Genomic DNA, 12,989 nt, shown 5'->3' with positions numbered 1-12,989 from the left:
TGTGATACAAAAAAAAAAAAAAAAGAAAAACAATGAAGTTAAATGTTTATTATGAGATTTAACTTTTTAAACAACGACTTTGGTTATCTGGAGAATCCCAAAATAAGAATTTAATTGCCCGGACCGTCATAGGACATTTATAAATTCTGTGACTCCCGTGGCTCTTGAGAGAAGAGTGTAGCTCTTGTGCAGCTGTCAGTGCCAGCAAGTCAGAAGAGAAAGCCGTTCCCGGGCCTGCACGGAGCCCTGCTCCTCAGGCTGCTTAGGGACAGAAGCAGATCTGTGCCTGTCCGATAGCACATCCTCTGAAGTCTGTTAAGTTTCTTGTTTTGTTTTTTAAGTGCATTGAAATCTTAAGCTATAAAGCACCGCATGGCTTGGCTCTAAATGTAGTAGTGTAAGAAAAAACTTTAAGCCACCTATTAGAGTATGCTTTAAACCTTTGTTTGGTTTATTGTCTTCAGTTTTGCTAAGAAATATGGGCTGCCTTGCACACATTTTTGCTATTCGTTGATAGCATAGTTGTATAATAAATAAAATGCTGTGAGTGTTCAGTAGGTTGTAGCTTGCATTTTAACTCTAGAAAACTGTGTAAAGGGACTGCTCTGAGGGCTACAGCTAACAATGGACAGCATGAGGCACAGGCTCAAGAGATTTTCTTCCCTTTTTTTACTTATGAGGTCTAAGTTTTCCTTCTTTATAGTACTTGCTTTTAATGTTTCCTCTATCTAGAGCTGATATTTCTGAAGGAAAGAAAGTTAATTCTCAGGAATTTTGTAAGTCGGTGTTTTCTTTTATTCTCATTTCAGTTTCTAGTCAGCTTTAAATGAGATTAGTGAAAGATAAAAATAAATCTTTAAAAAAGAAAGTAGCTGGAGGCTTAGGTTTTCTCTGTGTTGGCCCACCTTAATTATAGAAGTTTAACATTTATGTAACTTCTTAAAAATCATGTTTTTGAATTGATTTCAGAGACACTTCTTTCTTAAAACTAAAATGTTAAAAATATTTGGAGATGAGTTCTTTATGCATAAATGAAAATAATGTTTATTTTAAATTAGTGTTGTAGTGTGCTACAAAAATTTTAGGAATAGTTCATATCTAGCATAATAGGAAGGACCTCTGAAATAATTAAATAAGCAACCATAGAAAACAAAGCCCAGAAAGGTGGCTGTAAGGAAATAAGATCCTGTTCCTAATATGTATGGATCAAAACTAGTGTTTGGTTTTTTTCTGTATACCTGGTCCTTTTTAGCTGAATGACATAAAGTTGTTACTGTACCAACAGCTCCAGAAGTCTTTTCCTAATAGAATGAACCATTAAAAAAAAAAACATTCAGGTCCAACTTCAGTTTAAAAATTAGGAAATTGGGGTCAGGGACATAGCTCAGTAGCGTTGCCGCCTGCCTTCAAAGTGCAAGGTCCTGAGTTCGATCCCTGGTACTGCAAAATAAATAAATTAATTAATAAATAAATTAATTAATTAAAAATTAGGAAATTGGTACTGTTAGGTAGCTTTATGCCTAGAATGTAAAGGTTATTCCATTACATCATAAATTCACCCATATTGAACCACATCAGAAATATACCTTAAGTTGCTAACACTTATAGCCTAGCAGTTTTACTCCTGAAATGAATGTAACCAGATATTCATGGAATTAGGTTGACTAATAAAAATAATTACATAATATAAGAAAACAAATATTTGTCACCACACCACAGTGAAAGAGAACTCTTAGGAAAATGTTCTATTAAAGCTGGGAAACTTGAATATTAGAAGATAAAGGTAGCAATCTAAATTAATATTTTCCTTCAGTTTTCACATGTATTTACATATTTATGTATAAAAGAGACAATTTAAAATTTGTTCTCAAGTGAATTATTTTATAATTTGAATAAAAGCTGTTATATCAGATCTGGCTATAGTAAATAATAAATGGAAGCAAGTAAATTTGAGGCTGACTTTTAGTGAATACTCAGAATACTAGTCTAGTTTACCACCCAGATTTCTATAGAACTGTATTGACACCTGAACTGTTTCCGTGCTTCCTCTGGGTTTTTCTTCCTTGGTGCAGGCATTTCTTAATTTTTACTTGAGATTTAATCTCTGCTTCATTTCTTCTTCCTTTAAAAAAAAATAGTGGGGCCAGGGATTTAGCTCAGTGGTTCCGCCGCCTGCCTTGCAAGCCCAAGGACCTGAGTTCAATCCCTGGTACCAAAAAAAAAGTGGTTAAATATTTCTGTGTGAAAGTGAAATTGGCAAAAATTAAGAGAAATTTTGAAAATGATTTTAAGCTTAAAATTTGCACCTTCTTGTCCATTTGCAACTTGGCTTGCTGTAGTGCTTTGCAAACTTTCGGTTAAGATTTACTCTGTCATTCATAAATTATGGCAAATATACCAGGGCCAAATTAGCCATTAAATAAGTTCTCACACATAATTCCCTGTGTCCATGTATTTCACTAATCACTTACCTCCTGTGCAGTGCCAACTAATTTTGTGGTATCTTTTCCCCTTATTTAAATTGGTCCTAATTTCTTTTTACTTCTGTCCTTTCTCCCCCTTTGATAGCTTCTCTTGCCTCTTGCTGCAAGAATGTCTGAGGAGTCTTACTTTGAATCTAAGACAGAGGAGTCAAACAGTGCAGAGATGTCATGTCAGATCACAGCAGCAAGTAACGGGGAGGGACATGGCATGAACCCAGGTCTGCAGGCCATGATGCTGATGGGCTTTGGGGATATCTTCTCAATGAACAAAGCAGGAGCGGTGCTGCATGCTGGGATGCAGATAAACATGCAAGCCAAGCAGAATTCTTCCAAAACCACATCTAAGAGAAGGGGAAGGAAAGTCAACATGGCCCTGGGGTTCAGTGATTTTGACTTGTCAGAAGGTGATGATGATGATGATGATGGTGAGGAGGAGAATGACCTGGATAATAATAGTGAATGAAAGCAGAAAGAAAACTAAGAAAATTGGAAATGTTCAGAAAAAATAAAAGTATGTGCTATCTCAGTCTGTACAAAAACAGTTAAGGAGGCAGAAAACCAAGCACTGCATTTTTAGGTCAGTTATATTTACAGGACAGTAATTCACTTTTTACTTATTTTTGCTTACAGAAAAGGAGGGGGATTAAGCCAAAGGTATATTTATGAATCAGCAAATGTGGTGCCTGATTATAGAAATTTATGCTTCTGTACAATATAGTAATGTAATGATATTCTGGCTTTTTCTTCTTAATGAATATTTTATAATTTGTATTTGACTTTATTTTATTACCTTTATTCAGCTCGTTAAGAAAACTTACATTTTGAACAAGCACCTTTTACTCCTAATTCTTCTTTGACACTTGGTTCTTCTGTAAGGCACTATATTTTTTTCTCAAGACAATATAATGTCAGAAATGATTGATAGTGACTACAAAATCCAGCTACAAGAAAATGAGATAAAGGGTTATAACAAAAGGCTTCTTCAGAAATAACCTAAGTGCCAAGAATTTTTCCATACTAAATAGTACAGCTACCCAAAGTAAAACCCAGGAGGTGTTCTCAGTAATACATTTGAGGGAAGAAGACTCTGATTTGAAGCCAACTGCAGAAGCCACAAGCTTGCATTCCAGTGCTATTCCTGGAAACTTCTTAACAACACCACACTGCATCCGAGGCTTAACTTGTACTTTATACACACACATGCGCGCGCACAGTCTTAAAGGGATGTCACCAGGTGTGCTTATGCTGAGCATTGGCCTGCTCTGCATGCCCAGTAAGGCATGCTACGTGCTTGTTTGTTTCTTTGTTTTCCAGAGGGGCATAACAATCCCGGATTCTTAATGTATGTGTCCATATCTTAAGAAGGAAATTAAATATTATAAAAAGAATAACAAAGACACATTATCCTCGCTGAGGCAAAAGCTCACTGTAAAGTGTCCTTTCTGTATCAGATCTAGCTTTCCAGAATTGTCTTTTTTTAATCCTGCTCCTGTATGCTGGTGTTTTAGAAAAATAGGTACAGGTGCTGCTCCGAAACCTTGGCCACTCAGAATATTTTCTAAGTACTATCGCATTTGTCAAAGCATGTTTAACCTATGAGACATTTTAAAATGGTAATTAGGTAAGAAAGGCAAAAGAACAAAGGTCTTTTTAAAAAATCTGAACTAGAAAGCAGTATCAATTTGACTCTTAAGCTAAAATAATTTTGGTGGCTCTTTATATGGACATTTTAAGCAAGGATACAGATGTTCCTAATACATCTCTAAGTATATTTTACCATGAAAAGTCTTGGAATTTGAAATACAGTTTGCTTCTAATCCCTACTGAAAGCTGAAAAACACTATCAAATGATCAATATGTCATGATAACTTTATTTGGGGAGAAATAACTGGTAGTATGTTCTGAGTTCTGCTTTGCTGTTGTGGTCTTGGAAAAATGCAATCTCCATGGGTCTGTTTGTTCATCATTAACTTGGGAATAATGATAACCTACTTCAGAACACTGTCGTGAGAATTACAAGAAATAATATGAGAAGTGCTTAACACAGTACCAGGCCCATGGTGAATGGCCAGGTAATGTCAGCTGCTATTGTGCTAATGAGAAGGCACAGACAAACAAGTAGTTTCCATACCCTTCTGGAAAACTAAACTATGAATTTCAAGTGATACTTGCTTAGTCCAAAATGAAATTAAAAGTGGAAAGCATTCAATAAAGATGAAGAGACCATTATTAGAATGTAAGCCGTACAAACAGATGCAATCCAGTTGCTCTTTGGAAAGTGTGAGCCCTGGCCAGGTGCAGCTGGTGTGGGGTGTTGCAGGCTGCCACCACCCACAGGTAGAGTAAACACAGAAGGAGCCCGCAAAGCTTTTCCCTAGAAAATAGGTCCCCCTCACAGCTGCTCTGCTTTACTCCTCTGTCTGTGCACACATAGACCCACATGCATGTGCACATGCATGGCCAGCTTGTGCTCAGACAGAGGTACTTCCTGACTTCAGCCAGCCACTCAGGCAGAAAAGTGATGGAGAGAAGCAGATGGGGGATGACTTCCACTCCCTACTTCCCAGGAGGTCCTGACCAGGGGCCCCGATGAAGAGAGCAGAAGGCATGGGGCTCTAAATCCTCTTACGCATCTTCAGGCAAAAGCTGGCGTCATTTGTTCAGCTGATACTCTTGGAGGCTCCTCTCTGTGCCTGTACTGTTCTAAGAGCAGCTAGATGAAAACCTTTGGGCTTGTGGTGCTTACACACTAGAGCTTACGTGTTAGTGAGAGGAGTTCGACAATCAACACAGCGCCTCATTGTAATATGTTAGCGTCCACTAAGTGCATGTGAAGCAGAGACGGACGATGAGGCCAGAGCGGGGTGTGGAGGTTTTTAGTGTGGCCAAGGAAGGACCCACTGATGGTCACATGAGCAAAACTGAGGAGGGTGAGGGGATCTCAGCGTGGCAGGATCTTCATGGGTTATGTCAATATAATCCTCGCCTTTCACTTGAGAGTAGTCAGGCACAGGTTTAGAACATTTAACCAGAATGAAACTGATGCCTTGATATTTACATATAAACCCATATGGTTACGTATAGTTTGGGTGCATTAAAAGTAACGAAATAGGGCCAAAAGAGAAAAGTTACAGGACTCTATACCAAGACCCAGGTGCACCATTACTGAGGTAAGATTTCCCTCATCTTTTAGTTGCTACTGTTTTCCTCACCAATATTCAGAAAATGTTCATGGCTCAACATTCTGCCATCTAGAAACCACAAGGATTTAGGGTAGAACAGAGTTGTCCCCAGAGAGGAGCTTGTGGTTTTCCTCTACCTGGAATTATGTTTGGCATTGGCTGCTTTACCTTCTGTTCCAAATCATTGTCCTTCTAGTGGTTTGCAAAACATGAAAACATCCCTGAACTCCAAATTGCACAATTTTATATTCTCACTCTATCTGTGAAGATTATTTAGAAGACTTTAGAGTCTATTAATTTTATTGATTTTATTTTTTTAATGCCTGCCAATTTTTAAATGTTTATTAATTAAAAATGTCCACTATATGCACAATTTCTAGAGATGATGTTAATTGTACAGTTTATAATTCACTTTACACATTAATTTTTCAAATGGCAAAATATCAGTGTTAGATTTAGTTCTGATTTCTTGACTTACAAGAATGTACATTTCAAAAGAGAAGAGTTAAAGAAACACTTAGAAATGTGAAGATTCAAAATGAAGATTGAAATGCCAAATTATGGTAATAATTATGAGAGTCATACATTTGAAACTCCTTTTTTTTCCTTTGTGCAGAAAGTTGAATGTGTAAAGTTTGATACGACCCTACCAGGGCTTCTCACCTGGCATAGTGCCATCACCTAATGGCATTTGTGGGTGCTGGGGCACATTTTCAGTTATCACAGTGAATGGGGCAGCGTTTAGTGCCCACTGCCAAGACCTAACATCCTGCATGGCAGGGACATTCTCACCTTGTGAAAAATTCCATTCCAAATACCATTAACCTGTCTCTTCCCCGCTGAGAAACATGTTACACCTGGCAGTTTTAGAGTTGCACCTCTATTTATTTTCCCAAACAAAATTACCCAAGCCAGAACAAAACCAAAATACATTTTCAGAACTACAACTACACATCTGAGTTTTGTCAGTTTATGCCTTTATCCCAAATCACCAATTGTGGAAAAAATGGCTTCTTCCACCTTAAGAATGCTGCTGGCCACTTTATGAAATAGCCAGATTCACCTGAAAGGGGTCACTCTCCAATTACAGTGATTCCACAATGCATAAAAAGAGAAAAACTACACTGAGGTAGCTGTAGTTCTGCAAAGTAGATGAATTTAAAAGCTACCTTTTCTAACAGCCATCTTATTGAAGTAAAATCACATTGTAATAATTTACATAGCTGATGAGAATAGAGTGGAGACATATAGCACACAATTTTTGTTCCTATGGAAATATTGAGGGCTGGATTTTTGGCCACTGATTTTTTTTTTAACATGCAGTGGATTTTTTAGACCTTAACACCAGCTCAGGTATTTAAAGTTGATCCCCATCAAAATAAAACAAATTGCGGGGTGGTGAGGGTCTAGGAGAGATCCAGAGTGACATCTCTTTTCTTTAGACTGGTAAGAGTTGTATGAAAGAAAGCTTTAAAACTTGGTCTTAGTTAAATATTGATATTCTTTTTACTTTTATTACACTATACTTGTTGCAGCCTTGTGTAAAAACAAATAGAGTTTCACCATATCACACATGATAGAGCATAAGTTTTCTATAATTGGGCACCTTTTGATGCATTTGTGTAAGACTTTTCCTGTTTAGATTTTAAGCATTGCCAGACTCTGCTCTGCTCTTCTGATTCTAGCATAGCCTAATAGCATTAGATGCAGCATTTCTATGATGAAAAATGAGTGTTTGTTAGAAACTGGGGAATCGCCATGTTTTCCGAGACCCCAACTTCATATGCACTCTTTTGCTTTTGAGAAGCTTTCTGGCATGTGATTATTTACTTCAGAGCTAGAATTTCAGGCACCTATATTAATTATTTTACGTTGTGTGCAGAACAGTATATCTTTTAATGTCAGATATAATACACTGCACATACTGCTTTTGCACTCTTAAATTTTTTTGTATTAAATAATAGAAAATATTTGTATTCTTTGGGTGTGAGCTTTGAATAGATGCCATTATCACTTTATTGTTGTTTTTTTAACAAAAACCTTCTCTTACTTATTCTATTGCAATGTTATTCTGAGCAAGTCCTATGCCAAGTATCATGTATAATGTTTGTATGCAAGATTAAATTTTACTCTTATGTGGTAAGACTACTCAGTTACTGACTTCATAGTTGGAATTTGATATTCCAGCACAGAATCCACAATGTATTCAGAAATCCAGGTTGGTGTCATACATTTCATTTTGATGTGAACTTTTCTTTGCTTTCTTTTGTTCTAAGACTCCATTTTGCAATAAACGTTTTGACAGTAAATCCCTTTGTTATGTGTTGCTGTGTATATAAGATCTTTGTTAGACTAAACCTGCAACATCTTTTGAAGGAATCCTTGTCACACACATACACGTGAGTGTTACCTTTTCTTTCCTGAAGTCAGTTGGAGTGTAAATAACAAATTGTAAAGTCATGGGGCATCCATGAGGGATTTTTTTTATCCACAAAGACAGAAGGCTTAGAAATCATCCTACAGCAAATACACTGATACGTGAACAAGGCACAGAAACATGAAAGAAATAGTAAGCCACTGTATGGCTGGAGATCATTAACTCCTATCCCTGTCTTGCCAAATCCAAACTGTCTTGCAGCAGTGCCTGGCCCCAGCCTTCTTCTCACTGATTTTAATAAGCACCATGCCGAGAACCCTGTAGGAGTATCAGATTGAGTCCAGTGTCTTTCCCTTGGTGTCGTGTGGATAACCCATCCTCAGAGTGCAAGAACTCTTCTCTCCTTCTGACGTTAAAGCCAAAGATGTTGGTTTCATTTGCAGCCTTTATTCTGGTCAAGAAATACTTGTTTCTCAGTTTTGTTTGGCACAGCATTTGGAAATCGTATAAAAATCAAAACACCATGCTCACTTTGGCGGCACATATACTAAAAATCAAAACACCATATATAAACCCCATTTCCTGTAAAAGCCAGCCTTGATGCAGGGAAATATTTCTGTAATGCAGTCTGGTTTTCTTGAACTAATCAAACATTCCTCATTTCATATTTTTTCCTGTGATGGGAGAAGGGAATGACATGTTTCTGCAGCTGTCTCCAAATGCCCTATGAGGAAATAAAACTTGTCATGTATTTTCTCTGATTGAGTTCAGCTTTACACTGGATTCCTCAAGTCTTTCGCCTTGCCACATTGTTAAAGTCTATGTGTGTGTTGGATGATCCCCACATACATCAAGTGTTTCAGAGGGGGAAGGGAATCAAGGCACATAGGGGTAGCAGAGTATTTTTTACTATATTACTCAAACTCTACATACTGATTATTAGCCAGCAGAATTTTTAAAAAACTAAGGACTCCCCCTTCTGAGTCTGCCATATTTCTCCTTCCTCCCACATGAGCTCACTGCATCCTCTGCTCCAGTTAGGTAAACTTGCCACATCCATTCTCCTCCTCCTCCTCCCTTCTCCCACCATTGCTAGTGTTTTCCCATGTTGCTTCTCTTCACCTGGAATCACCTCTCTCCTTCCAGCCCTGCAGTACCCAGCCCAAGCCAGTGCGCTTTCCATTTCTCCATGCCTTGTTACAGCCCTCAGGAATACATGAGGTTTTGTATGCCCATACCTCTTGAACTCCTGGCCAGAGAAGTTAGTATTTTAGTACATGCACCCTTCAGTTTTTTCATTCTACAAAATTTTTCACAAAAACATACCAGGTAGTATACACTGGGCACTGAGTAAGCCATGATGAAGGTTGTCTTAGACTCCCCCTTGTATAATCCCACCTATTTTTCAGTTCTGTTAAAAGCTTTAAAGGGGCTGTACCTAGCAGAGTTTTAACTATATAAAATAACTATTTTATTAACTATTTTAACTATATAAAATAAATACTTATAGCTTAGGAAGAGTAACTCAGCCACCCTGTCATCATTTTACCCATAGTAAAAGCAATGAAATTCACCCTTTTTTCAAGTCACCCACCAAAAACCATTACTGCTAACAGAGGTTGGGTGATACTTTAGCATGTTATCTCGTAAGTGACTCAAACATTTTGGCAACTCAAAAAGCTAGTCAAAGCTAATGGCTCTACCAAACTCTAATTTGAGCCATAGAACACAGCTTTTCAGGTATGTGAACATGTATCGTTTACCTGTGGCTATGGAGCATCTACTGAAGTGAGAAGCTCTTTGGCTGTGAAGACATTATGGGCTGATGTGTTCTGCAAGCCATTCCTGCCCATGTACCTGTCAGGGAGGTGTTTTAGGTTGTGTTAGGGTGACTGCACCTGGGTTTCTTAGGACAGTTTCAGTTCCATGCATCTTTCCTTCATGTCTCTCCATACTTGGTTTTAAAAATATAGTGCAACTGAGATATTTAAACACTTAGAAATCCCCCTGTGAAAACAGCATAATAAATCATAATAAAACATCTAGTTATCCAGTGGTTGGTTTGAAATTTTTGTTTATAAAACAGTCCTATATTGGCTGAGAATTCTGAAGAAAGCTCTGGTGTCTGACTAATGTCAAAAATTCCCTGACTGCTACAGCCCTATTATGCTATATAAGACCAATCCTGGTGTGCAAGAACCAAGAAGTATACCAAGTTGTGCAAAGTCCTGCCTGGAAAGCTCACAAAGTACAATAATTGTGCATTATTGGCTTCTGGAGCCAAAATCCTTGGAGCCCTGAGAACTTCTTAGCGTCAGGGAAATTCTTTTTCCCATTCATCCAACCTGCAGGAGGAACTGAACCAGATCAACACTTGAGAGCTAAGGGACCCCAGAGGATAAAACCAAAAAGACAAGGATAATATTACTGTTTTTTTTTTTTTCATTTCATTCATATTTCCTACGCAGCTGCTGCCTTCCTTTGAGATTAGTACATGGACTGAAGACGACGTGGTAAGCCACTTCTCTTGATGCCTCACTGGGCCTGGGCAGGTATTTCAGACATTTGTCCACAAGTTTAAAATACAGCTAGTGGGATTTGGGCCATAGAGAAGTCTATCTAGCAGAAGTTAACAAATTCTACTCTTCTCTGGTTTCAGTAATGATTGCAATCTCAATAGCAACGCAAGTTTCTCCTCCAGTCTTGTAAGAGGATCCCACCTTCCTATTGACTCTAAAAATACTCTAGAATACAATAATAAATAGCGATAACAAAATAAGAACAGTGACTTAGAAAACCAAATGAACAAACGTGAAAAATAAATTCATCTTAAACTTTCCTGAAAACCCAGGCATGGACTGAGCCATGTGAAGAGGATCTGCTAACGGCAGTGCTGGGCTGGGGCTGCCCTGCATGGTGTGTCCTTCCCACCTTAGGCCTGCTCACAACGTCACAACATCATGTTGGCTGTTGTCCTCAGGCCTCTCCCAAGAGGAGTGGACACACTGATCCCAGACATCCTCTGCGGCCATAGCCAGAGGAGCTCCCTGTGTCTAGGAGGGTGTGGGCAGATATTTGAGTCCCAAAAAGGTCTTACATGGCTCCACACTCTGGGTAGAAAGAAGCCCTGAAGAACAGTGTTCCTTCTTTGCCTGTTACATCTCCAAATCTGTTTCCTAAGTAATAAAAATAGGCATGAGAATTCCTGATCAGAGACTACCGGGACTTCTGCCTGTCCAGGTCCAATTTACAAGCTCAAAGGGTATCATTAAATGAAGAAAAGATGGAGCACTTAGCAGGGACAGGCTCCACCCCAGGGAACAGACTTACTACTAGAAATTCTGCAGAAGGTCTGTTTATTTAACAACTGGGTCTGTGAGCCAGGGCATTTCCCTCTCTGCCCTTTGTACTCTTGTGATGGAAAACCTCTCTGGCTTCTGCAGGGTGAGAAACCTGGCAACAATTGCCTGTTTCTTCCCATTCTCTGATCCCCAGTAATCCCAACTTTCCTGCCAGCCCTGCCTACCATGGAAGGAGGGCTTAAGGTCTCCTTTATTCTCATGCCTACATATAATCCCTTTATCCTCTGCCAAAAAGTTGGCCCACCTCCTTTGAAAAGAAATTGTTTTAAAATCACTGAGTTCTGACAGTTACTTTGAGTTGCTCTGAGGTGGAGTGGCTTCCAAGGTCAAGAGAGTCAGAGGGGCAGAGTCAGGCCTCCCGTCTGTGCGGCTTCACCCAACATGGAGGCCATCGTGAGAAGGAACCAGGTGAAACCCAGAGAGTAAGGGTTATGGGGCCCAACTACACAGGAAGCTCCACACTTGGACTTGTCCAGGGCTACATGTTATTGTCATGACCAGACAGGCCTAGAACAGAGAACTCATTCTCTCTGTCCACTGCTCTGTTGTCCCTGGTACTCAGACATTTCCTGAAACCGCCACCCCTGGGCAATCCAGGGGCCACTGGCACATAAGGGGAAAAATCACTGCAAGAGCTCTCGGAAAGATTTTTAAAATATCCCCCATGGAAATCCTTCAACTGTCCATGGCCTCCAAAGGAAGAAATATCTCCAATTTGAAAGTATGAGTTTTAAAACTATAAACAGAAATTCTTTCATCTTACCTTTGTGGCTGAGCCAGGAATTCAAAACATCTAAATGCAGAAAACTGTTTTACTGTTAAGCATGGCCACTCTGTGTCAATCCTCCAAACCATGTATGTCCTCTCTTCACAGTACTTTTGGGTTCAGCAGCTCGTCAGAAAAGGCAAGTGGCATAAGTTACGTTCTTCTTCATGGAGTTAACTTTGTTAGGGGCATGGTGGAATCTCATTTCCTTCTGCCTTCTCCTCACCCCCACCCCACCCCAGGTGACTCCTCGGTGGAGATGAGTGGCTATGCAAGCCTGTTTAAGGAGAACAACATCACAGGCAAGCGGCTGCTGCTTTTGGATGAAGAAGACTTGAAAGACATGGGCATTGTCTCCAAAGGACATATCATTCATTTTAAGGTAGGATATCCTGCCAGTGTATCTTCTCTGAGCACCCGCAGTATGCTGTGCTCCCCGAGCTGTCCCACCCCTAGTAGAGGGGATGGACAAAGGGAAAGTAATTAAAAACAAACAAACAAGCAAAGGCTTCCTATCCAACACCGTACCTTCACAGAGGCTCTGCCAACGTGCCACCTCATTTCTCTTACCTCAGAGCCACTTATACTGGCTTTCCTAGGGAATTCCCATTAAAGTCCAGAGAACCCATTCACCTCGTTCCACAGACCCCAGATTGATATGAAAAGTATCTTTGCAGTCCCTCAGTGTCCTGTGGACAGTGGCTTGGCACTAAACCACTAGAGACCATCTCCAGGACAAAAAGGAGGACCTTGCTCTCTTTTCCTTCCTACAAGATGAGCAAAAAAACTCATGCATAAGCCAAACCCCAATGGTTGGCA

General features: G+C 39.4%; 1 protein-coding gene across 2 annotated transcripts in view; it reads left to right on the top strand.

Annotated features, from left to right (window-relative positions):
- The window catches only part of Map3k20 (mitogen-activated protein kinase kinase kinase 20), a 122,684-nt gene extending 110,270 nt beyond the window's left edge, over nucleotides 1-12,414 (top strand). The window contains exons 11-12 of one of the 2 annotated variants that reach the window (XM_019204969.2): nucleotides 10,511-10,555; nucleotides 12,279-12,414. In XM_019204969.2, coding sequence (XP_019060514.1) covers nucleotides 10,511-10,555; nucleotides 12,279-12,347 — 114 coding nt within the window. In that variant the 3' untranslated portion in view covers nucleotides 12,348-12,414. Of the gene's footprint in view, nucleotides 1-2,568; nucleotides 6,427-10,510; nucleotides 10,556-12,278 lie in introns of those variants that run through there. The other variant, XM_010607009.2, reaches the window with a different exon arrangement.
- Nucleotides 12,415-12,989: the final 575 nt, after the last annotated feature.

Source organism: Fukomys damarensis, unplaced genomic scaffold (assembly GCF_012274545.1).
Source record: "Fukomys damarensis isolate Sample0158 unplaced genomic scaffold, DMR_v1.0_HiC HiC_scaffold_26, whole genome shotgun sequence".
NCBI lineage: Eukaryota > Metazoa > Chordata > Mammalia > Rodentia > Bathyergidae > Fukomys > Fukomys damarensis.
Note: the sequence above shows the minus strand (reverse complement) of the source record. Positions and strands in the feature narration are given on the sequence as shown.